Raw genomic sequence first — 27,347 nt, 5'->3', positions numbered from 1 at the left:
TATAACAATACATCTAAAGTGCACGATTCCTCCCTTGAAGAATTGTAATTCTAACTGCATTGTAATAACTGCACTCCTCAGGAAGCTACAGCTCCTTAGCACCCTTAACAAACTACAGTTCCCAGGATTTTTTGGGAGGCATCATGTGATTTCAATGTATGGCGTGTACCCAACCCCCTCAAAGCAAGTGCTGCCAGCTATAGAGATTTATTATTAATTATTATTTTTATTTTATTTCTATACCGCTTTTATATTTTTAAGAAAAATCTCAGTGCAGTTTACAGCATATGAAAACATCAATAAAACAATCTGAAGAAAGTCAGATATAGTGTATACAGTCAAAGCGACATAATTAACAGAAAACTAAAATATTATCTTAAAGATTTCAAAATAAAACATTGCAAAGGAGGTCAACTACAGAATACTGTACATATTTAACACAAAGTTAACAAAAAACAAACTTTTTTTTTTTTTTTAAATGCTAAGTGAAGTCAAATATATATTAGCTTGAGTCTGTGGCACAGAATCGCCACTGGGTGAGCTTCCCAGGAATTCAAACTCAGCTCAGCTCCAACATTCCCCAACCACAGCTTCCCTACCAAGCCACGTGCTGGGAGAGAGAAGCCGGAGGGAATTCCCTATCCCTTCCCAGGATTTTACTTCCCCCACGTCTTCCCTCGGTGCCTGCCTGCTTGGGTGGAATCTGCCCTATGGTGCAATCGGATAATTTTAGACAGCAGGCTGAAGTGCGCCCGCCCTCCCTTCCTTAGACTGCAAAGGCGCGTCGCTTCCCTTCCTTCGAAATGTGGTCGCGCGTGTATCTCCCCGGACGACACCCAATGAAATGGACACGTCCTCTGCCCCGCGGGGTTGGCGTGTCGGGTGCGCCTAGAAGGCTGGTGATGAGTGCAAAGTGACTTCAGGCCATGAATGAACACCTGCAGTGCCTTATTATTTTCCAAAGGGCTGCCGGGGACGGAGAAACTCCGCTTGGGACCTTTGCCCGGGCGGGGGCGCTGCAAGGTTCCTGCGCCGCCCAGGCGGGACCTTTCGCTTTCACTTTCGCGGCTCCACGTAGCAGAGCTCCGACGGAGTGGGACGCTCCGCTTGCCCCTTCCTCACCAAGCGCGCCCAGGCAAGTTTCCCCCGGGGTGGGGTGGAGGGGAACGCTCGGCCCCCATCGCTTGCCTGCCTCTTTACGCGCAGCTGCGCCCTTTCCGACGCTTCACGCTTCGCTTTGGCCCTGCCTGCCCCGTCGAGCCTCCAATTCCTGGCGTCTTGCGCCGGGCTCCGTCCCGTTTCCTTTTCCTTTGAAGTTCTCTGCTTCTGCGCCTCGCCCATTTCAACCCTTTGCAGGATTTATTGATAACCTATTGCGCCCGCCCACTTAGTTTCCAATATCTGTTCCCCCCCCCCCCACTTCCTGTACTCGCGACTGTCTCTCTTGTTTTCTGGAGGTGAAAGCAGCACCCCTAAATCCTGGCTACAGCATTCCTGCCTGTAAAAATAACAACAACCCTGACCTGGTGAATTTGCTTGTTGAGGAAGCTGCCAGTTGCTACAGAGGCCTGCTGACCTGTCACTGTATTTCTAGGCTGGGGGTAGCTGACCTGATGAAAAGGAGCCTAGGAAGCTGCTGTCAATTGAGTCCAGGATTTCAGACGGGTTTCTCCCAGTCCTACCTAGAGATGCTGGGGGTTGAATTTGGGACTTTCTGCATGTGAAGCAGATGCTCTGTCACAGAGCCTTAAAAGATTGTGGAGGCTGTCAGTGTTTGAGGATTAACTGTAGTGCCACCAAACTCTCCTTTCTACCCTTCTCAATTCTAATGTTTTTGCAGCTCCTTTGGTATCAGTCACACACTTTAATTCTACTGTTGCACTCATAATAACTTGTCATTTACGTAAATTTAAAATAAATAAAAAAGTAAAGAACGTTAAGCAGATTCATGGGTAATAATCCTGATCTACGTTGTTTCCTCAGGATTGCATAATGCAGACTTGTTACCACAAGATTGCATGATACAGATTATTTTCACTATTCTGTGAAATGTAGCCGGATACTGGGGTTTTTCACTGCCCAGTTTGCATCCTACAATTTGCCTAGTATAGATAATGACCACCTTATGAAGCCTAGAAAGTGATTCCATTTTGTTCAGAGGGACTTACAGTATAAAATTTCTGTACAGCCTACCCTCTCATCAGGAATAAAGAAGTTGCCTTTGTGATGATGCAGATAATGCAGGGAGAATTTTCATTCATGGCAAGAGGAAACAGTGCTCAGGTCCTGCTTGCAGCTTTCCAATAGGCAACTGGTTGGCCACTGAATAGTATGCAGAACTAGATGGGCCATTGGCCTGATCCAGCAAGCTTTCCGTATGTTTCTTCTTAGGGGTGCTTGAAAGGTAAAGGAAGGGGCACACAACTTTAGGCCCTTTACACCTCACCCCTCCAGAAGTGTGTGGCTCGACATTTTCATATCTAACAACCACCCTTTCATCTGGAAACAAGAGGTGCCTACCAGGTAAAAAGCAGTCATGCGTTTCTGTATTCCTAAGCTGGTGTGGGGAGAAGCCAAGGAAAAGCAATGATTTCCAGATGTAACCCAGGGGCTCCAAAGCAAGTGTGAATAGGAGTGCAGCCTTAAAGGTTCTGAGTACAGTCTATCTCTCTTGTACACAGATATATGCACATGTGGGATTTCCTTGCCAACTGTGCACCTCTATGTGTAGATGAGTATACAAGGAAGGGAGGTGCTAGGTACTCAAGATGTCTGGATATTTAGCTTTGAAAAGCATCTCTCTTAAGTTGAACTTCAAAAGCAAAATTCAAACTCTCAAATTCTAAAATTTCCTAAATTTTGAAAGTATTTTTTTTTAATCGGCTCTGAGAACACAATTTTTCTGTAATTCTGAAATGGGCAAAAAAAAAAAGGCTTTTAAAAGTATTTTAATAGCATTCTTGTCATTTGTTTCTCTAAATAGTCGGTAGATCCTTTGCCAACAAAGATGCAGGATGATGATGAAAGAGACCATGGTGCCCATGGTGATGTTCCAGATGCAAAGCCAGATAGAAGACAGCGATCTTCACTCTTTTCAAAGTAAGGCACATGTTTGTTAGCTGGTCCAAAAGAAATTTATCTTGACTTTATTCTGGATCCACTGATAGAATTCTAATGGGAAAATACCACTGGTTGTGCAACAACTTTCTGCCAGTGCAGCTGTTGTGTTTGGTTCCTCTGCTGTGCAGCCTTCAAACTCAGCCGTCCAATAGCACAAAAGGAAGAGAGCATTGCATACAGACAGACCTATAAATGCACTACATACTAGAAATAAACCTTACACCTGTTCCACATGATGGGAATCTTATAATTCAAACTATTACTTTTCCTTTTAAATTGAATTCTGAATATTAAATTCCAAGAATAGCTGTTAATTATATTTTGTATTTATAACCACTGTCAGTCCCGAGTGGATATTTACTTCAGTTAAATTATTCACAGTATTCATTCACAAGTTAAATATAAGCTTGTTTGTTAAGGGTGGAGACACAACACAAGCAGATTGGGTGGGGCACTGTACCTGACCTCCACTGGTCATGTTTGCTAAGATTCAGCCAACTGGACGTGATTGGCTTCTATTTTTTAAAGGGCAAATATTGAGAACCTGTAGTGCAGCCTATTTTAATTGGTATGTGGGTATGTTTAATTTCTTCCAGTAATGGAAGGATTTTTTAAATTTTTGTTTTGACTACGGCAGACCAACATGGCTACCTACCTGTAACTGTTTAATTTCTGTTGTCAAGTGGCAGCAAGTTTGTGTATTTTGTGTGTGTCTGCCTTTAGGGATTCTCAAAATCATGGTAGTAACTTTTTTTTTTTTACCTAGAAGAGGTCAAATTAAATGCTAGTATGTGGATTACTCAAGAAACGTATAATGATTGTTAACAGGTAGAACGTTTTAGGTTTCAAAAGAAGGTGAACCTAGTATGTAGTGTTTTCTCTCTCATTCACTTTCTGTTGACTTCTGATCATGCTGCATCTGTAAGAGGCAGGTGAGTGGGTACCTGTTTAAAACATGGTTAGAGAGCTAGAGAGACAGATTATGATGCATTTCCCTGGCTCTGTCTCCTCCCATGTGGGAATATTTCAAAGGAACCACTTAAATAAAGTTGACTGCCACACTTTTGTATCCAGTCCAAACTGTGAGGCTGGGCCTTGCCTTAAATACTTAATATGCCAGTGCCTTCCCAAACTCCTCCCCACCCCCCATGGGCCGCTTGTACATTGCACAGGGTCTTAGCAGACCACTTATTTTTCTGCCTATTGTAGTAATTGTAATGCACTATTCTAGATACTGGGACATGGGTGGCGCTGTGGTCTAAACCAGTGTTCCCCAACCTTGGGCCTCCAGCTGTTTGTGGCCTACAACTCCCATTATTCCTGACCACTGGCCTTGCTAGCTAGGGATGATGGGAGCTGTAGTCCAAAAACAGCTGGAGGCCCAAGGTTGGGGAACACTGGTCTAAACCACAGAGCCTAAGGGTTGCCAATCAGAAGTTCGGCGGTTCGAATTCCCGCTATGGGGTGAGCTTCCATTGCTCAGTACCTGCTCCTGCCAACCTAGCAGTTCGAAAGTACGTCAAAGTGCAAGTAGATAAATAGGTACCGCTCCAGCGGGAAGGTAAACAGCGTTTCCATGCGCTGCTTTGGTTCGCCAGAAGTGGCTTAGTCATGTTGGCCACATGACCCAGAAGCTGTACGCCAGCTCCCTCGGCTAGTTAAGCGAGATGAGCGCCGCAACCCCAGAGTTGTTCACGACTGGACCTAACAGTTAGTCCCTTTACCTTTATTCTAGATACTATTTATGTTCAATTGTATTTTCCTTTCTGCCTTCATTTCTTACAGGTTGTATTTTACTGTGGTACAATTTGAATTCCATTAAATTCAAATTGTAATTAAATGAAAAACAATACGAGAAATAAAAGAAGCAATAAAAATACAATTAAAATCTTAAGAATACTTAATGTGATGGATGACCTCATGTTTCTTTTTATAGTGCAGGAATGGGGAGCGCATGGCCCTCCAGATGTTGCTGAACTACAGTTCACATCTGGACCAGGCTATGCCTGATGGGTGGTTGTATCCAACATCTGGAGCGTCTTGGGCTCTCTGTCTTTGGTTTAGTTTTAAGGCAAAATTGTTGTATTTTGAGAGAAGTCGTCTACTGATTGGATTGGATTTTTAAACAAACCTGTATATCTTCTTCCCACTAGATGGCAGATGAATATAACTTTTTGCTTGTTAGAAGTCATAAGATCTTTGAGATCTGTTTTTACTTGTCACAGCTTAAAAGTTAATGCGTATTGTATTACATTACTGTAAATGTCACTGAAAGTACAATGACAAAACACAAAGTGAGGAAGATTTGGCAGCAGGGGGGAATCTTTTGACATTAATTTATTTCTGTTGGATTCCATTATCTTTCTTTCATTTAGATTAAATCAAACTAATGGTTCTGCTACACAGTTCTGTGGGCCAATCAACATAGCGCTCTCTGCATAATTCAATGAGGGTTGATAAAATGTGCAGTGAGGCACATTTAGCATGCCACAAGCAGTCCACTTCTAAAGCATTTGTTACCTGATGATGTGTATGGAGCCAAATTATTGGTACATAGTGAAACCATTCTGCGACCGCATTGCCACAAGATTAATTGCAGTGGGAGTGAGGCAACTCATATTTCATAACAAGAATCAGTGAATAATCTACAAGTATACACACTCCAAATAAGAAATTGTCTTTTAGATTACTTCCAATATTGCAGTTACAGCACACGAAAGCTCATACCAAGAACAAACTTAGTTGGTCTCTAAGGTGCTACTGGAAGGAATTTTTTATTTTATTTTCCAGTATTGCGGTTTGTGTTGGTGATTCGTTGACATTCCGAGTATAGCATTTCTAAGCGCATTTCAACTAACTTAAAGGCATCAGGACTTTGACCTCAATGTTAGTTGGATCCAGAGCATGTACACCCAATTAGGGATCTTATATATGCACTTTTTGCTACCATGCCTACACCATGCACATGGCATGTACATACACCTGTGTGACAAGTTGTTTTTTCCACTGTTTTTCATCTGGGGCAAGGAGTAAAAAAGAGTCAGAATTCTTACAAACTCAGTATGTAAGTGCGCCTGCACGTTTATTTTATTGTTTGCACTTATATCCCGCCTTTCCTTTATGGAGCTCACATGGCTCTCCCCTTCCCCACTTTTATCCTCACAACAACCCTGTGAGGTAGGTTAGACAGAGCTAATGACTGGCCCAATTCATCCAGTGAGTTGCATGGCTGAGTAGGTTTGCAATTTGGTCTCCAAGGTAAGAATTCACCTCTACACCACCTTGTTCGCTACCCAGGTGAGGAACAACCACCTTTTGAATGAACCACAGACCAAGGAAACTGTTTCCAAGGTCCAGCATCCAGATTTAGGGACCCAGCATTTATTATAGCTTTGCAATAGGACTGAGCTCACTCAACTCAATCTGCCAGTTTAGAAGGTCTGCCCCAAGGCACTTCAGAACCAAAGCTCATATAGTAGTTCAAACACAGCAAACAAAGAGTCATAAAACATCTTCACATACATCAGGAAAGGTTACAGGTCATGAGAAGTAAAGCACACATGGCTCCATACTGGTATCTTGACTCCCGCATCACCTTGGACTGGCCCCAAGGTTCCCAGACCATTTGACCATTTTAGGTCTCGGGTGTCCAGCGTTACCCTGGCAACCTAGCCTTCAATGAGGGAACAGCATCATAAAATCCTCTTCCTGGGTCTCAGATAGTTTCAAGGATAGCCGATTGATACTCTGGTGCTAAAACATCCTGCCATTTGTATAACTTTCACACAGAAAGCAAGCCTAATACATTCTAAAAGGTTAAATGAAACATTATTAAAATAATAAAAATAAAATATACACCTGGGGGTCTCTAATTCTTACATCACAGGTCATAATCTGACACTAACCATTTTACCACACTGGTTCTCACTAACTGGGCAAATGAGCATGCATATAACATCCATGTTGAACTTTATGAAATGTTTTATGAAATGTGGGTGCGCACGGCATGCACAAGAATCCTAGTTTGGTGAGCGCCTGAATGCATTTCTTTAAGTAATTTAGATACAACACATTAATGTTTGGCATATTTCTGAACTTGCCATATTCTGATCTGCACTAATAGTTTGGGGGTTGCTCTTGAATTGTAATCCAAAACTGTCGTCATCCAAGTTCTACTTTTTTGGGTCATTTCTCTTTTCAAAAGCTTGATCCGCTGCGTGACTTCAGTATTTTGCTGAAGAAAAGGAGCCTGGAAGACCTTGTTCCAGAGGCCTTGCATTCTTCTTTAACGGTGCTTGCACATAGCTTAATCACTACTTACGTTGACAACTTCTGAGATGTAACGGAAGGGGGAGGGTTTCGTGCCAGCCTATTTCTGTTACCTGTCTTGTCTTCCACCACCCCCTCTCTTGGTTGTTAATTTCCACCAACTTTTGATGGCTGACAGGTTCCTGTCATCTCTTAGAGAAGCAAAACGTGCATAGCAAAACTTATTGGGGGGAAATTAATTAAGTTTGCACACATTTGTCCTCTCCTGATCTAGGCATGTTCTGCACTCTATGCTGCCGTGTCCTTTAAAAGCTGACTTCTGTGAAATTAACCTTCATTGCCAAAGAGAAGAACATTGCTTTGTTGCACAGGGGAACAACTAACAGCCTATATGTAGCCAGGCACAGGTTACTGATCCTCTTGCCGCTGAATTCATGCTGTACTCCCCACAATCTATCAAGGACGTGGGGAGGTACACTGTGAGATTACTGTACCTCCTCAATGCCCAGCTGAACTATGCTAAGAAGCTCTTCTTCTTCTTTGGCGATCACTCGTAGCCGAGTAAGATTGTCTTCCATAAACACCCAACAATGAGTCCGTAAGTGACTGTAGAGGCCAGTTCTGGACCCACACATCTTTCCGCAGTGGGGACATTGGTTTCCAGGCTGGAGTTGATCATGGTGTGGATTTGCCAAGCGTGCCTTCCTCTTACCACATTTCTCTCTTGCATTCTGAGTTTGAGTGTTTTTACCATGACACCTTGGGTGAAGGCTGTTCTCCAACTGGAGCGCTCGCAGGCCAGTGTTTCCCAGTTGTCGGAGATAATACTACATTTCTTTAAATTTGCCTTGAGACAGTCTTTAAACCTCTTGTTGACCACCAGCATTACGCTTTCCATTTTTAAGTTCAGAATAGAGTAGTTGCTTTGGAAGACGATAATCAGGCATCTGTACAACATGACCAGTCCAACGAAGTTGATGTTGAAGAATCATTGCTTCAACACTGGTGATCTTTGCTTCATCCAGTACACTGATATTAGTTTGCCTGTCTTCCCAAGTTATGTGTAAGATTTTTCGGAATTTTTTGAGAAGTTGGAGATGGCGTTTGTAAGTGGTCCATGTTTCACAAGCATACAGTAAGGTTGGTAGTACAATAGCTTTGTAAACAAGCATTTTGGTTTCCCTGCGAATGTCCCGGTCCTCAAACACTCTGCAAATAACTCTTTTGGTCTAAATTAATTAGGCAGGATCCCAACATCAGACATGTAGAATTTCATATACTAGTAAATATAGGGTATTAAATAGACTGAAATGCTTGTTTTTCTACAAAGAAGTTTAAGAATGTTCAGGAACACTACTTTGATACAGTGTGAGGTTGTATATTAGAGTTAGGTGATGGCTTCAAAGGACAGCAGCCTTCTGCTTTCTGCACACAGAGCCACATGTGTCTATGCAATTCTGTGCATTATTATTACAGCAGAGCAGTGATAGAATCACAGTGGTGCAAGCACATGCTTTCTGCCTGTCAGCAGGAGCGGAAGAGACCTGCATGACCTCGGCTGTGCATGTTAGGCCATAGTTATGGAGGTTTCAATAGCCCTATAGAAAAGTCCAGCGTGACCCATTGCTGACACAGACAAATCATTGGGTCTGTGAACACACCCGTAGGCTGCTTCAGTCACTAATGTAGTGTAAGCATGGTGGGATGCTGGCATTAATAGAGAACGCTAAACCTATTCATCATCGCAAGGTGGACGTATTTTTCAGATGCAGAGTGGTGTACCACTTGATGAAGAGCCAAGGTATTGTACATTCTTTGTGTCTCCCTTTCACTTTCTGTAGGAGGGGTAGAAACAGATCTTTGGATAATTTAGCATCCTGAGCTCAGAAAATGAGCGTTTTGATGTCCCTGATTGACTGGCAATCCACAGACGGGGTGCACATTTGTTTGGTGAATTAAAACAGGTCAGTAAGGCATAGACATGGAGAAGTATTTGCTCCCTTGAAAGCAACAGTGGTCTGTTGATACATTCTCACATTATGGGATGGTAGCCAGTGTGGCATAGCTCCTTCTTGTGCTCAGGTAACATGAGAAGCTCCATGCCAGGTTGGGGGGGATCCACTCTGCAACTCCTCCCCACATCAGTGTTGGCCCAACTTCCAGGACAAGTGAGGCCAAGTGCCATGTTACCCTTAGTGGCTGTGTGCAGAGATAGCATGATGGCGTGAGACAAGCAAGAGACTAAAAAGCTGTGCCAGGTAATAGCAGTCTTCAGTTCTGACAACAAACACAAGAGGAGCTACATGAGTGGTATGAGGTTTGAAGCTGAAGCAAATTTGGTTTCAGAAAAGAATGATAACAGTAAAAAGTATGAATGGGTGTGTTTGTGCGTGCAGAAGATGTTATACAAATTGCCAGTGATCAGAGGGTGGAAGGAATACATTCAGCTGGAAGGTTGGGTTAGATGATCCCAATTATTATTCGTGTTCTTAAATTAGGTATAGGGGTCAAAACATTTGGTCCTGCCTTGTTTACAAAGATAGCCAAGCCATGTGGTGAGGGTGGTGCTAGATTCTGTTGTTTTCCCCCCACCCATACTGGCCGGAGGCTGCAACAAAGTTGTGCCATTTGTAGAACAGAACTTCACTCCCTCCCCTCCTCTCCTTTCCCCCCTTTTCTGGCCCCGCATTTGCCAGATTTGTTAGGTGAGGAGATTTGGCCTAAGGAGTTAGGGCAGCTTTTCAAATAGTTTCTGAAAATTAGACACATTTCAGTTTGCATGTTTAAACTCTACTCAAGGGACTTACTGGGTATTGCACCGAAGACTTGATTAATAGTATCTGGTACTGGGATAAAAGAATACAGAGCATTCATAGAATAAGATGCCCTATTTTGTTTGAAGGGACTATAATGCTGTTATCTAAACTTGATAATTTGCGAAGGAAGGAGCATTTTGAGGTATAATTAACTTTTACGTAGTCGGTGGTCCCAGTGAATTCACTTTCCATGGCCCTGTGTCTCAGACCTACATGGGGGGGGGGGTTCTAGCTAATGGGGGTTCTAGCTAACTTTGCATCGGCATGTCTCCTCTCCACAGGCATTTGAGAATTATAATGTTCTGCTTATTGTTTTGTTGTACTTTACCTGAAATTGTCAGTGCAATCTTATATATGCTTACTCAGAACAAAGCCTCACTCGAGTTCACTGGGGCTTATTCCCAGGAAAGTTTTTGTTTCTGCAGCAACTGTATCTGCAACCATCTGATGATCTTTTCCCCCCTCCCCATGCAACAACTGCATCCATCCTCTTTCAGAGTTGTCACACTGAAAACTATGTAGCAGCCATTATGGTCTTTTATAGCTCAATCTTTTTTCTACGTCATATTTTTTTTCATCATTGCTATTTCTTTAACAACTATTAATCTGCTTGCATTTCAGTTTTGTTTTTTTACATACAGAAAAAAATACAGTTTATTAGGTTACTTGTTAGATGCACCCAGGAAATAAATATGATGTAAAGATTTAAACACAAAAACATGAATGAGGGAGCAGCAGTTAAAAGTGCAGCATTTTTCATAGCACAATGACCTACCACAATTGATTAATGAAAATGGCAGTTCTGGAACATTTACCAAGTTGTTTGCCACTTCATAATCAGTCAGTATTGTTCAGCTGCTGGTCTAAGCTGAAGGCTGGGGGTTTTTTGGGTTCACACCAAAGGAGCCAATTTAAACATCTCACTGCTTGCCAACCGTTTCTTGCTCTATAGAAAGCTAAACCGCTTCAGCAGTAAGATACTAGAATGTACGTGTGCTAGACTTTTGGTGTGTGGTTTTAGGGTGGGGTGTGTGTTTTTACTGTTGCAGGAGAGCTTTGAAAAGCACAGTAGGTCTCCCATAAGGTCTGACATGGTAGGACGACCTCCAACTCATAGCCTGTGAGTGGTTCCTAAAAACTATTGGTTGTTAACCGTCACTCATAAGACAGACCTCTTCACGGCAATGGTTAGATGCCCCTCCTAACTAGTCAAATTCTCTGGGTAATCCTCTGCATATTTATTTGGAAGCAAGCCCCACTGTTGTAATGTGACTCACAAATAAGTGTACATAGGATTACAGCCTGAGTTGCTTGCTGGTGGATGCAGGTGTGGCCATAGGTATACTATTTCAATCTTTGTGTTTACACTTCTTTCTTAACAGAAATCTGACTATTTGCATTAAAGCTTGCAGTAATTGAGCAGGCTGACATGAGAATTTGAAGGCCTCAAATTTCAAATAAATGTAAATTCATTCTGTTACAATTATGCACAACATCATATCCAGACAACCCAAAACAATATCTAGAAAATTATTAACAGAAAATGCTTTTTTTCAATCTCTTGATTAAAAGTGTTAACCCTGTAAATATTCATTTTGATTAACCGTAACTCATGTACAGATGTATTTTATTTAAAGCATAGCACTGGGGGGAAATAAAAACGCAAACTTCTCTTGCCTTGAAACAAAGTAAGAAGTTTACAGTCCTGCACATAACTAATTGCGTATTGCGTCAAAGAAAATGTCATGTGAAAACATTAAAGTGTGATTGGTTTATGGGAATGTGTTGTTACAGGATGTTGCTTTGGTCAAGTTTAGGAAGCAAACTGTTTATAGTAATCAATGATACAAGTTGTGTTTTGTTGTAAATTTTTATGTTTCGGTAAACAAACGCAAGTTTGAGAATAGATTTATTTTTCACTAAAAATGTATTGCATTGCTGTCTCTGTCTGAATAACTTGTGCTGGGCACAAATCAAAGAGTAATATAAACCAGTAACCTGCTTTTATTATTCTCAAACAAGCTAATTTATCATCATTTGCTTTGGCATGCAAATAAGGGAAATTCCAAAATCTGGTTTGTTCCCCACTACAAATTTGCTTCCTTCTTGTTCTGCCAATCCTTGGACAAGTACCAACTGTTTCTCACAGTTGGCAATCTAGATTACAGTAATATAGGTCTAAACCTGAATCACATAGGGGCTCTCCAGCATTATCATAATAGCTTCCCCAAATCAAGAAGACAAATATGAGAAAGATTGGCCAAATAACAACTGCAGCCCTAGGGTTCATCATGATGGTATAAAGGCAGAGCGGGAAACAAAATTAACATACTTTAGGCCTATTCACCTTGCTTGCATGCAACAGGTTTAATGTGTTCAGGAGCTGGCCACACGGCTTCCCTGGACTTCCGCTTTCCTTTGAATGGGCATCTGAAAAGAAATCTCTTTTCAGCTGCCTATGCAGAGGGGTTCCATGTGATCCGCACATGTGTAAAATCAGGTTGCCCTGGTCACATGACACCCTGAGTTGTGAACAGCTGCTGACATGCAGAAAACTCCATTTCAGACACCCACACTCAACATGCAGGTGCCAGAGGCAAGACTGGTGTGGGGGTAGAGATGTAAAATTTCTGGAAATTTTGAAGCTCGGAAAAAAACCCCGTTTTTTTTCGGGGGGAAACAGAAATTTTCAGAAAAATTGAAAAAAATGCTACATTAGCACTTCTTTTTTTCCTTTCCAGATTGAAAGTCATTCTGTTACTTTAGAAACATAAAATATAACTATGGACAATTTTAATGGGCATAAAATTATCACAACTAGCATATTAAAAATATAGTGTATTTTATTATTACAAACATAATTTACTTTTAAAATAATATTTATTCGTATTTGTAACAAATGGAGCAACAATCTCCTGAACTGTTTACTAGTTTATGTGGAAGGGGAGAAAAACTCCATAACATAATTTTTAAAAATCCAGAAGTAACAATTATTCATATTTCCTCTCTACAGTGTTTTAAAAAACATTCTCATAAAAAGAACTGAAGAAGGAGGTGGGACTAAGTTTCGATGAATGGGCATGAAATTTAATCAGAATCCTTTTTTGAGCTGTAATTAAGTATATACTTTCAGACCTTTTTTGTTGCTCTATATTTTCTTCCAGTGCTTTGAGGCCTAGTGAAGAGGAACAGAACCAATGCATACCACACGTATGCAAAAACAAAACTGAAACCTTTTTCTTTTCTGGTGACAACAGCACCTCCTAAAGGAAGAAATGTATCTTGTTCTTGCATTGGAGAGTTCAGTTTGTAACCTAGGACTTGCTTGTCCTCACAGAAATTAGAATAATCTGATACCATGGATATTTTTTAGAAATGATTTATAAAATATTTGAACCCCTTATCATTAAATATTTTATTCATCATGTTAAAATAAAACATTCCATAATCTGTTTTTTTATTTTTTCAACTTTTCAAGAAAAAAAGAGGCTTCAGGGAAAAAACACAGGGAAAAAATGGTTTTTTCCCAAATTTTTCTGGGTTTTTTCCGGGCCTTCACATCTCTATGTCAGGGATGAGGCCAACAGGGCAGACCCTCCCTGCTTCACCACATGAGTGAATGTGTAAGGCAGTGAGATGTAAAAGAGATGCTTGCACCAGGTAGCGCACAAAAAAATAGGGGAACTGTCTTAAGGATTGGGGGTATTTTTTATAAAATATCAGCTGAGGCCAGCAATGAGTAGGAATTCTACACGCACAAGAGGGAAAGACATTATCCCATTCTGTTTGCTGCCTAGGCCACAGTAATGGTCTATTGGTAAGGAAAGGTTGCTATGTACCAATGTTCTTTGGGACTAGATTAATAGAAGCACAGTGGTACTTCAGGTTACAGACGCTTCAGGTTACAGACTCTGCTAACCCAGAAATAACGCTTCAGGTTAAGAACTTTGCTTCAGGATGAGAACAAAAATTGTGCTCTGGTGGCGCAGCGGCAGCGGGAGGCCCCATTAGCTAAAGTGGTGCTTCAGGTTAAGAACAATTTCAGGTTAAGAACGTACCTCCAGAATGAATTAAGTTCTTAACCCGAGGTACCACTGTAATCATACTTTTTCTTGTGTAGTATTAGTAGGTCCACAGCAGGGTGGCTAACCTGTGCACACACACACACCCCAAAAAAACTTGCCATTAAAAAAAAAAATTATTGCTCACTCCTGTGGGTTTGCTTCTATGATGCCAAAATGTTTTGAGTGTCTCACCAAAGACTTTCCGTACACTTGTACAACAACAACAGATTTAAAATAGTGTAGACTAGATGTAGGGAAAAAACTTTTGAAGGGTAGGCTTGAAAACTGCAGTTCTCACCACACCCCTCACTTTCATACTTTGGCCACTTTGACATTTGGCCCCCAGAGGGTTGACCATGTGTCATTCTATTCTTGGCCGAAGAAACGTTAGCTACCCATGCTCTACAGGTAGTCTTTGGTTGGTAATAGCATGCTGTGACCAAGAACTTAAAATCACTAAAAAGTTGGAATGTGTGTCTTAAATGCACAGCCTGGGAGCAGTTTACTTGTGCCCATTCAACTGCTTTGATCTGCAGAACTAGCCCTATTACAAGTGCCACATTATACACGTTCCACAGTTGTAACAAAGTATTTTTAGTGTGTTTGAAACACCCTGTCGATTGACATCAGGAAAGATATTGTCATTTACTTGGTCATTTAAGAAATGTAAAATCAAGGCCCACCTCTCAATAAATTTGTTTTCTTGATCCCAACAATGCTTATTGGTATGAATCCAAAAGAATTCCAGTGGTATTTAACTCCACATAAAATTAGACAAATATTTGGCCAAAACATGCACAGCCAGAGATGCAATAGAATTAAGGCGAATTTAAGATATATCTTTTGGAGCTGTGAAAAACAAACGTTTCTGGACAGAAGTATTGAATAATATATTAATTAGTACAGGCTATGATCTCCCAAGGAAACCTAAAATAACTCTTTTTTTGAGTTATTCTTCATCCTGCAGTCATTAATACTGATTTACAACTGATTACTGCTTCTAACAGGGACCCAGGTGGCGCTGTTGGTTAAACCACAGAGTCTAGGGCTTGCTGATCAGAATGTCGGCGGTTCGAATCCCTGCCACGGAGTGAGCTCCCGTTGCTCAGTCCCAGCTCCTGCCCACCTAGCAGTTCAAAAGCACGTCAAAGTGCAAGTAGATAAATAGGGACCGCTCCAGCAGGAAGGTAAACGGTGTTTCCGTGCGCTGCTCTGGTTCGCCAGAAGTGGTTTGTCATGCTGGCCACATGACCCAGAAGCTGTCTGCGGACAAACGCCGGCTCCCTCGGCCTATAGAGCGAGATGAGCGCCGCAACCCCAGAGTCAGACACGGCTGGACCTGATGGTCAGGGGTCCCTTTACCTTAACTGCTTCTAACAACAACAAAACAGTGTATTGCACAAAAATGGAAAAACAAAGATCCCCCTACCATAACTGTTTGGTGAAGGAAAACCTAGCAAAATATCTTAATGATAAAGCTTACATACGAAAGAAACACAATACTTAATAATCAATTAAGCATCAATGAAAATCTGAAATGCTTTTGTCTATGAACATTTCCACAGAAAAAAGAAGAATGGACAGGAAATTGAGCCAGAGACCTCTTTCCCTAGCCGAAACCGAATTGTTGCTCCAGAATTCCTGTATCGTATGGACTACAAGAAAATTGGGAAATGTGTTATTATAAACAACAAGAACTTCAAAGAAAATACAAGTATGTTTTTCACATCTATCATCTTAATATAACTCTGGGTTGTACTTCTATTAGAGAACAAGAGAGCTGTATGCGCAAGCAGTGCTTTTCAAGACAATATGCTAATATCTAGGGACACTCTTCTCCCGTATCAATCAGCCACATTTGATGGGAACAAGGGAAAGTGACTTTTCTATCGCTGGTTTCAAATTTTGGGACCCTCCTTTGCATGTTCCTTTTTGGCCTTCGGTCATAAAGTTAAAAGCTTTCTGTTAGAAAGGCTTTTGTGCTTTAAATGTTTGACATAACCACCTTGCCTATAGTGTTCCCTTGTAGGGGCTTTTTGCAGAGTTTTAAAAGGATATGCTGTTGATAACGTATTTTTTATTACTATTTCTTAGCATGCTACTCTGTTTAGTGTTTACTTTGCGGGGGGGGGTGTATTTTGCTCTGAGCAGCCTTGAACTTTTGTAAAGGAAGAGTGGCAATAGCCAGAAAATGACAGCCCACAAAAAGTGTGCCATAAAATATTGTTAGTCTTTACGGTGCCACAAAACATTGCTGCAGTAGTCTCAACAGAGCCACCTCTCTGGCCGTTGCTTGGGTCTTTGTAAATAAAACAAGCTGTTTCTGAATACTGTGCAAAAGTTTTAAGTTTTAAAATCATTTTCTCTCCCATTGGGCATTTGGGTCTTCACACAACCTATAATAATAAGTATGCCTCCACACAGTCAGCAGCAATCTTCTTTGTTTCTTATCAGACATGGGTATACGAAATGGCACTGATAAAGATGCTGGTGACCTGCTAAAATGTTTTCGAAGCATTGGATTTGATGTTTCCATCCATAATGATCTCACCTGTGACGCTATGGAGAATAAACTCAAGGAAGGTAACAATGACCACCAATTGCATTAGGTTCCCTGTTTAGATAGTTTACTTAAGAAGACGAAGAGAGCTAGTGTGGTGTAGTGGTTAAGAGCAGTGGACTCGTAATCTGGTGAACTGGGTTCGCATCCCCGCTCCTCCACATGCAGCTGCTGGGTGACCTTGGGCTAGTCATAGTTCTCTCTGAAGTCTCTCGGCCTCACTCACCTCACAGAGTGTTTGTTGCGGGGGAGGAAGGGAAAGGAGAATGTTAGCCACTTTGAGACTCCTTCGGGTAGTGAAAAGTGGGATATCAAATCCAAACTATTCTTCTTCTTCTTCAGTTGTGTTCTTTCTCTGGTCATTTGAGAAGCTGAATTCTTAATACATACTTAAGTAGTACTAAACGAATTGGGTTGTTGTCAGTGCAGCACTGTTTCTGTTTGCTCAATGGAACCATCTCCCCCCATTCTCTGATCTGGGGGTTCTCCTAACCACCCAGAGAAGATTTGGAGGGTTGAGTTCCATTGCACTAGTAGACATCATTGCACTGGCTTCCTCTAGCACAACAATTTTGTTGAATACAGTGGTACCTTGGTTGTCGAACTTAATCTGTTCGACTCCCGAAACCAAGGCGCCGCTTCAAAAACCAAGGCGCCGCTTCTAATTGGATGTAGGAAGTTCCTGCACTCAATCTGAAGCCACGGAAACTGTGTCAGATGTTCGGCATCCAAATACTGTTCACAAATCAGAACGCTCACTTCTGGGTTTGTGGCATTTGGAAGCTGATTTGTTTGGTAGTCAAGCCATTTGACAACCAATGTACCACTGTACAAGCGCTTCCTAGTGAGCAGTTCAGGCTTAGCCATGCTTAGAACTGAGCCATTGAAAACAGTGGGACTAATTTAAGTCTTGTTTATTTCAAAGGGTCTCTTTTAAGCATGACAAAGTCTAGATCCAACCCAGTGAGAGTTATTTCTGAGTAAACATGAATAGGATTGATGTTAGCCGCCCTTTTAATTTTGCAGAAAAAAGACTTGCCACGTATAGTTTTTATTAATTATTATTGTTGTCTTCAGTCGTGTCCGACTCTTCGTGACCCCATGGACCAGAGCACGCCAGGCACGCCTATTTTTCACTGCCTCCCACAGTTTGGCCAAACTCATGCTAGTCGCTTCGAGAACACTGTCCAACCATCTCATCCTCTGTCGTCCCCTTCTCCTTGTGCCCTCCATCTTTCCCAGCATCAGGGTCTTTTCTAGGGAGTCTTCTCTTCTCATGAGGTGGCCAAAGTACTGGAGCCTCAGCTTCAGGATCTGTCCTTCCAGTGAGCACTCGGGGCTGATTTCTTTAGGGATGGATAAGTTTGATCTTTTTGCAGTCCATGGGACTCTCAAGAGTCTCCTCTAGCACCATAATTCAAAAGCATCAATTCTTCGGCGATCAGTCTTCTTTATGGTCCAGCTCTCACTTCCATACAGTACTACTGGGAAAACCATAGCTTTAACTATACGGACCTTTGTCGGCAAGGTGATGTCTCTGCTTTTTAAGATGCTGTCTAGGTTTGTCATTGTTTTCCTCCCAAGAAGCAGGGGTCTTTTAATTTCGTGGCTGCTGTCACCATCTGCAGTGATCGTGGACCCCAAGAAAGTAAAATCTTTCACTGCCTCCATTTCCCCCCCCTTCTATTTGCCAGGAGGTGATGGGACCAGTGGCCATGATCTTAGTTTTTTTGATGTTGAGCTTCAGACCATATTTTGCGCTCTCCTCTTTCACCCTCTTTAAAGGTTCTTTAATTCCTCCTCACTTTCTGCCATCAATGTTGTGTCATCAGCATATCTGAGGTTGTTGATATTTCTTCTGGCAATCTTAATTCCGGCTTGGGATTCATCCAGTCCAGCCTTTCGCATGATGAATTCTGCAAATAAGTTAAATAAGCAGGGAGACAATATACAGCCTTGTTGTACTCCTTTCCCAATTTTGACCCAATCAGTTGTTCCATATCCAGTTCTAACTGTAGCTTCTTGTCCCACATAGAGATTTCTCAGGAGACAAATGAGGTGATCCGGCACTCCCATTTCTTTAAGAACTTGCCATAGTTTGCTGTGGTCGACACAGTCAAATGCTTTTGAGTAGTCAATGAAGCAGAAGTAGATTTTTTTTGGAACTCTCTAGCTTTCTCCAAAATCCAGCGCATGTTCGCAATTTGGTCTCTATTTCCTCTGCCCCTTCAAAATCCAGCTTGCACTTCTGAGAGTTCTTGATCCACATACTGCTTAAGCCTTCCTTGTAGAATTTTAAGCACAACCTTGCTAGCGTGTGAAATGAGCGCAATTGTGCGGTAGTTGGAGCATTCTTTGGCACTGCCCTTCTTTGGGATTGGGATGTAGACTGATCTTCTCCAATACTCTGGCCACTGCTGAGTTTTCCAAACTTGCTGGCATATTGAGTGTAGCACCTTAACAGCATCATCTTTTAAAATTTTAAATAATTCAGCTAGAATATCATCACTTCCACTGGCCTTGCTATTAGCAGTGCTTTCTAAGGCCCATTTGTCTTCACTCTCCAGGATGTCTGGCTCAAGGTCAGCAACCACACTACCCAGGGTGTACGAGACCTCCATATCTTTCTGGTATAATTCCTCTGTGTATTCTTGCCACCTCTTCTTGATGTCTTCTGCTTCTGTTAGGTCCTTCTCACTTTTGCCCTTTATTATGGTAATCTTTGGACGAAATGTTCCTTTCATATCTCCAATTTTCTTGAACAGATCTCTGGTTTTTTCCCATTCTGTTGTTTTCCTCTATTTCTTTGCATTGTATTATTTTATTATTTGTACCCCACCCATCTGGCTAGGTCCCCCAAGCCACTCTGGGCAGCTTCCAACAAATATTAAAATACATTAAAATATCACAGATTAAAAACTTCCCTAAACAGGGCTGCCTTCAGGTATTTTCTGAATGTCAAGTAGTTGCTTATCTCTTGGATTAAGTGGAATTTCCATTGTGTAAGAGGAAATATGTTTGATTTGCAGTTGCCCTTGAAAGCCACAGTGATGCTGCTTGTTTCGCCTGCATATTATTAAGCCATGGAGACGAGGGGTTTATCTATGGCACAGATGGAGCTATGGCAATAAAGGAGTTGACAAGTCTTTTCAGAGGAGACAAGTGCCCAAGCCTCATTGGAAAACCTAAATTGTTTTTCATTCAGGTAAAGAGGTATTTGATGCAAGCTAGCATGTGCTGGGTAGAAGCTGTTTTCCAAGGTTTAGCAGCAGGAAACTAGAATCGGAAACAGTGGCCCAAAATGGTTGCAGAGGAAGGCGAAGCATATATGAGAGATATTTGGTCAGGTTTTCTTGAGAATGATGCTCAATACTTGTCTTTTCTCTGTTTTTTTTTCAATTTGTGTCTCAAATACCACAACCCACTTTCATTTCCTTTCACTGCCCCCTTTTTGTAGATGTTACATTATTTGCCCTAGGGTAATTTATTTGTTATTAATAAAAAACTGATTAAAACCTTTTTTTTTATCATGTATTGAGTATTTTGGATAACTGCACACACAAACACAAAATGTCAGTTTGAGGCCAATATTAGGCACTTAATAAATAATGAATAGCATTTTCACCAGCAATGGCATGGCCTATCTGTGTATTCATACACATGAACTGCAGCTAATATATTTAAGCTGTAGCCCTAGGATGAATTTTTTTTCCCATAGGGTTGATGCTGCTGATCCTAGTATAGGTGATTAACGTACTATATTTCATTTACAAGGTTCAAGTATATGTTCAGTTATAATGTGAATCTTATTTCAGTTACAAAATTATCATAAAATTCCATAACTCCTGTAAATTGTATGTGATTTATGCGTACACTGAATTATTTTGCTCACTGTTTATATTATGGTTTCAGGCCTGTCGAGGTTCTGAATTTGATGAAGGGATTCAGACAGATGCAGGTTCTCCAAATAACGATCTGGAAATGGATGCCAATCCAGGATGCAAGATTCCTGTAGAAGCAGATTTTTTGTATGCGTATTCCACCGTACCAGGTATAAATGGAAAAAGTGACAAACTTGACATACAAATGAGTGAGACTAAAACAAAGTGTCAATTATTGGGGAAAATATAAGCATTTGTCGGCTGAACTTAAATAAAAATGGAATGCTATTTTATGGAGGATTGTATTTTCTTGACATTGAATTATGAGCCAGTCTTGAAAGTTTGAAGTACTGAACTTTATATTTTCACATATTAGGTTTGTTTCCTTCTGAAATGTATATAGACTTTTCAGTGTTCAGGTTTGTGTGTATAATTAGTGCAAACGAGCAAATGTGAGCTACTGGAACGGCTCCTCCTCTTGACATTCTGCTGCTAAGCCATGGATTGACTCAGCATGGCATCCAAACCCAGGCTCATGGTTTAGCTCTCTCCATATAAACCATGTGCTGCTGTAAGCAAGGTTTATAGCTCATGGTTTGTCTGGGAGAGCTAAAGCACAGTCCCAGGTTTGGACAAAATACTAAGCCAAACCATAACTTAGGACAGCACAGCAGCAGAATAAACAGGAGGACCAAAGCAGCTACGATCTCCTCTGTGGGATCCCACACATTTGTTGTACATGCTAAACTATGGTGCTAACAATATCAATGTCCTCTTTTATTTTTAGTTATCTTTCTCTATTTCAGCTAACTGGAAAATTAACAATTCCATATTTTTAATAATTTGCTATTAAAAGGAAAACTTTTAAAAAACCAGCCCTATTTACGTGTATCATGATGGTCCAGGATCATTTTAGTTGGCACAGTCCAGCCCTATGCCCCTATGCACTTTCCGAGAGCGTTGCACATGCCTGGGTTTCCACGGCAAGCACTCACACTCTTGAAAAAGCAAAATGCTTTGCTTGCCTCTTCAGCAATCCAAATGATTGTGACAAAAACCTATAGGCCCAAATTGGCTCCCTCCTGCACTTGTACGTATATGGCTTGGATTATGACCCTATTTGTAATTTGCAGCAAATACCTCTTTTGCCCTTCATTATGGTAAGGAGGCTTTTTCTTTTGCTCTTATTCACAGGTTATTATTCTTGGCGGAATCCAGGGAATGGCTCCTGGTTTGTGCAATCTCTTTGTGAAGTTCTGAATGACTATGCCAAAGAGCTGGAGATCCTACAGATGCTCACCATGGTTAACTACAAAGTAGCAAGAAACTATGAATCGCAGTGTGATGACCCACGCTTCAATGGGAAGAAACAGATTCCTTGTGTGGTCTCCATGCTAACCAAAGAAGTTTACTTCTGAAATGTCATTTGTTTGGGCATATATCATCTGCTCATTTTCCAAAGAAAGATAGAAATATACAATGAGGATCTTTTAATCAAAACAATTCAAATCAAACCACTCTGGATCCAGAGCTTCATCAAGATAATGTTTGAAATATGCAGTATGACGATTACCTCAGTTGATAGTTAAAATCCTTTTCAATATGCCACCTTGACTGTTTATGTGTATATTGATAGATAATTATGGTCCTTTGTTGTTTCTGGCCACATTGGGGGAAAAATACCTCTAATACCTCTCTTGACTCCTCATCTGGAGTCGTGTGTGGGCTTTTCCTCATGGAAATTCCTCATAATTCCCCAATATTAACTACTTACAATGTGTTGGCACTGTGTTATTGCACTGAAACATTTTTCTTAATTTCTCAAATATAAAAGGGAGGAATCACACAGGAATATGACCAAGGTGTACTGGAGTTTTCTGTGATTAAATGGTGGACTTGATATCATTGGTGTTCTACATATCAGAGGATATATCCATTAATAGGTCTTGCTTGGTCTCCGTGTGGGTTTGAAATCATAAGCCATTTACTTTTCAAAATCACTCTTATGATAAAACTCTTATGATAAGTCTGTTTCTATTTTCCTTACATTGGAAAACTATCCTTATCAAACCTAGGAAATACTTGAAACACTTCTTTTTATCAAATATGGAAATACCACTCCAGTTTTATCATAAGAACACTGAACAGTTAAGTGCAGCTTATGACATTTTCGGCGCAATAACAATTTGATAGAAAATATGTGCTGTGTAGTATATAGCTTTCAAACAGAAATAACAGTGGTGCCTATATGTTGTCAGTTAGATCAAAGCACAATTATTCCACAAAGCAATAAGTAAAACAATAGCAAACTAAGTAAATTGTGAGTTTCTACTTCCTTGTAATAACTAACTGCTGCTGAGATGCCACACAGTTCTTTACTTCAAATGCCTTAAGCCTGATTGTGTTACCCTTTCTACATGATTAGACATTGCAGATTTGGTGCCTACATATCACTTGAAGACAAAAAAACCCCCATCATTCTTGATCTTACACCATAAATTCACATTTTTCTGCATGTCACTTTATAGTGCCATATTTCTTGTTTCTAGATTGGTTTCCTTTTTTATATTTACAAACAGTGTTGTACAATTGTTGAATTTCTGGTAATTATAACAAGTCCACAATATACCCAACGCTATGGATGTATTTGCCAACTTTCATTTCATTACCATAAAGCAGACTTCCTCAAACTTGGCCCTCCAGATTTTTTGGCCTACAACTCACATGATTCCTAGCTAGCAGAACCAATAGTCAGAGATGATGGGAATTGTAGTCTCAAAACATCTGGAGGGCCGAGTTTGAGGAACCCTGCCATAAAGGCTCTCTTTCTTGTTGTGTTCAGTGCTGTGGCTATTTGAAGTAAGTTTGAGCTATGAATTCTAGCTACTCATGGAAACTTGATTCTGTGTCAGTCAAGTCACCAGTGCAAAGGCAATGTTTATGTAGTTTTCAAGCTTTAAAACAAGATAGGAAAAAGTGGTGGAGTCTGCTGAATTTTAACTGGAGATAGACCACATCTTACACAACACCAGGTAGGAAATATTTCCATCACTGCAAGAGGAGATCTCCACAGAATGCCAGTGACTTAAGAAATCCAGTGCACTATGGATTCCACAGTGAGACAAATTGCTTTGCTGGCATGATGCAAAAATATAGCAGTAGGATCTCATGTAGTGACAACTGCAGGACTAGGGCTCACCATGAAGTGGGAAATATGCGATCCTATGAATTTATCCTGGCAAAGACCTGTATGTTTCTTGAACAAGAGAGTAAACTAAATTTCAACACTGGAGCATCAATGGGAGTTTTGCCTTGCAAATGGTTGTGAAATAATCTCAGTTAATCATTAAAAAATTGCATTTAAAGAATTAATGAATTCTTTTGACTTTACATGCCTGTCCAATTATATTCAGACTTAAATGAGATAATAGTAAAAACTATAAACTAGTGGTTCAAGATACCGAAGCTAATCAGCTTTTTACATGTTGAAGTTAATAAACTGTTTACATATGATGGAAATGCATAACTCCTTTGTTCTTCAGGGAATCGTCAAGGGAAATCTCAATTAAGAGATCAATATATATTTGATGCGAATAGAGCCAATCTATAAATATTTTAATGGTTATTATAAAGCAGCATGGGGTCATCTTTTTTCACTTCATAAACATTAGCTAATTCTACAAAGAAATAAAAACAAATAAAGATAATTTTCTAACCTGCTTGTTTCATTTTTCTCTTTGTGGGAGGAATGAATGTATCTTCCAAGCTCTCATCCACAGAAATTATGGGTAGTGTTCTGTAATCAGCCAAGGTATCTCTTGCAAAGCTGAATTCATCTGTTAGAAAATCTGGTTCTGTATGTTTTCTTTTAAACAGGTTTGCTTCCAGGTTTGTTAGTTGTTCTTAACAGTGCTTGTAAGAAATATTGTGAACTGGGAGCGCTGCCTAGTTCAGCATCCTGTGCCCCACTAGTCAAATGGTTTTCATAAGTCCGTAAGAAAAATATTAAGGCAACAGCCCGTATTCATTGCCTCTTGAACCTGTTTTGCTAATAGCCACCATCTTAGATGTAGTTGTCATTATTTATTTCTCAGCCACCCTTCACCATCTGATCCTAGAGCTGCTTAGAACAATATAATGTAAGTTTATAAAAACAAAACCAGTTGCCTTAATTGTCAATTTTGAGAGAGCCCTCTCCCTTGCCACCATTCTCCATGCTTCTAAGGATAGCAGAATTACCAAGAGAGCTCCCTCTGCTGACCTTAACACCCAGAAGTTTCTGTAGAGAAGGATGTGGCAGGAACTGAAGGAGAAGCTAATGGCTCAACAGCCTCCTTCTGATCAATCAACAGTGGGCCCTAAGTGGTCACCCCCCCCCCTTCTCAAGATCAACTGCTGTGTAATCGTGACCTGCGCTTCTAGGCACAGGTCCAAGCAGCTTCCCTCTTGTCCTGCTCCTTCTCAAGGGAAACCCCAAATTGCCATTTGCTCTGATGGAGCACTGAAGAGCAGTTTATTTTCAGAGGAAAGCAGTGGGACAAGGAAGTGTCAATAAACCCTCACTGGATTATCCAATGAACATTTGCAGAGCAGGTCAAAGAACATCCTCTTCTCTTTCAGCATGGGTTTATGGGAGAAGATTAGCACACATTTAAGATTCTGATGGTCATTCCCCCAAAAAACTGATTGGAAATTCCTAGATCTTGATCCCTTTGGAATGCCCAGGTTAAAGCAAGCTGTGACTTTTTCTTGCTTATGTGAAAGTCTCAAAAATTACAGTGCTATCCAAACCATGTCTACTGAGAAGTTAGTAATATTGAATTTAATAGGGTTATTTTCAGGTAAGGGGCTAGGATTGCAGGCTCTGTGCTGATCTTTAAATATACTGCTTGGCAGGGAATATATATCACATTGATTCCTTTTGTTGCCATGATCATTCAAAATAAAGCACAATTCTTTTACTACAGTATTTTCCCCTATTTCTCTGATGATATAGGGGACCGTAATGTGTGTGTGTGTGTGTGTGTAGGGGGGGGGCACATGTTTGTAAGGAGAAACAACCAAAACCATTCTCTTTCCAGGATGTGTTTTGTGACTGAGTTAAATGTAAGCTTATTGCTATGCCTGTTTCTCAGGTGTTGTCAAAGGCACATTAGCATGCTACCCACTTCTGGTTTTTCCCCATTTGAAACTTCTTTCAGCTCGACAGGAGGTTGTACATTTGTCCTGAGGAAAAAGCTTGGGTATTTCCTTATGACTCATAGTACAGCCTATGTTTTGCAGACTGGTATAAGGAGGCAGTTGCTACTTGCTCAGCATTAAACTAAGAGCAACGGAGTGCTCGGAAAATATAACTTGTCGTGGTTGGACATTGTGGATCTTCAGTTTGGCAAACACCCAGTGCCTGTAAGTACCCCTACAGATGTTCATGTTCATTTAGAGTAAAAGTTAGCAGTATCACCTAATTTCAACCTCCTCCTGCTTCAGACACACACACTTTTCTTAAGTGGCTTGTTCTGAATTTGTTTGAAAAAGGTTAAACTGTACTCCTATTTTAAATTCTGAAAACAAAGCCTCGGGTAAGTTGTGCAATGTAAAAGCTCTTTCTTCCACTGAATCCAATTTGTGGGTGAAAATGTGCTGTGATTTAAAGAGTGACCACCCCTCTCTTCTAATATATTGACGTTTTGCAGTGACCATTCTCTGTTGTAAGTTCATAAGTCTCTGTATACCATGGCATTCCTTCACATTTATATTTCCTTGCCTTGATCTTAATATATTTTTAATTGTGGTATGTAGCACTGGTTTATTCTTAATTCTCATGACTTTACCAAGACCAAGTGCCTGTCTGCTCAGACCCAAGTGGTAACAGAGAAAAATTTTATACTGTCTTTACCTTTAAAAACTATTTGTTTAGAGATCTTTTAATTCAGTTAAATCATTGATGCCACAAACAACATGTAGTGCAATCTTTTGCAAGACTATTCAGAAATGAATCCTATTAAGTTAACAAAGTTTAGTGTACATAGGATTGTATCATTAACCATCATTTGTTCTGTGCCTTCTCTATGAATGCGGAATTGCAAGGGCTCAACACACTAAAAGGGGGGGGTGTCTTTAACAAATAAAATGAAATCCCCAAACACTACCCATTAGATTAACTTGACTGGAATATAGCTGAGAGATAATATAAGAAACTGGCAGCAAGCATAGGTCAGTAGGAGAAATAGGACATTAGCTGAGAGGTAAGGTGATTAGTCAATAGTAAACATGGGATGTTAACAAAAGGAGCAATATATTACCAATCTTTGGAGTCATTCAGCATGATGGCAAGTAAAATTGAATGCATATTGATTGAATCTTACGGGAAGTATTCCTGAGACCGAGTTCTTTAGAGGTCACCTGAATCAACTCAAGTTTCCCCCCCCCCCGAATACAGCAGGAAGTGAGAGGCAGAGTGTGAGTTTGCATGGAAGTGAGCCCTCAAACTTGCTTTCCAAAAAGTGAAATAACTTGACTATGGCTAATGATCAGTCCTCAAATAAAATTGTCCCAGAATGGATTTGCTGTTTTCAGAATTGTTTTTGTCAAACTGGGCAGAAGAGGAGATAGGGAAAAGAAGACAGAGCAGTGGAAT

General features: G+C 40.6%; 1 protein-coding gene across 1 annotated transcript; it reads left to right on the top strand.

Moving 5' to 3' along the window:
• The first annotated feature begins 900 nt into the window (after positions 1-900).
• CASP7 (caspase 7) lies at positions 901-22,382 on the top strand. Its single transcript, XM_033149633.1, has 7 exons — positions 901-1,135; positions 2,984-3,099; positions 15,835-15,983; positions 16,724-16,852; positions 19,859-20,034; positions 20,742-20,880; positions 21,905-22,382. The coding sequence occupies exons 2-7, from the start codon at positions 3,008-3,010 to the stop codon at positions 22,126-22,128; spliced, it is 909 nt and encodes a 302-aa protein (XP_033005524.1). The 5' UTR covers positions 901-1,135; positions 2,984-3,007; the 3' UTR covers positions 22,129-22,382.
• Positions 22,383-27,347: the final 4,965 nt, after the last annotated feature.

Source organism: Lacerta agilis, chromosome 5 (assembly GCF_009819535.1).
Source record: "Lacerta agilis isolate rLacAgi1 chromosome 5, rLacAgi1.pri, whole genome shotgun sequence".
NCBI classification, from domain to species: domain Eukaryota; kingdom Metazoa; phylum Chordata; class Lepidosauria; order Squamata; family Lacertidae; genus Lacerta; species Lacerta agilis.
The sequence above is the reverse complement of the archived record's forward strand: the minus strand, read 5'-3'. Positions and strand labels throughout refer to the sequence as shown.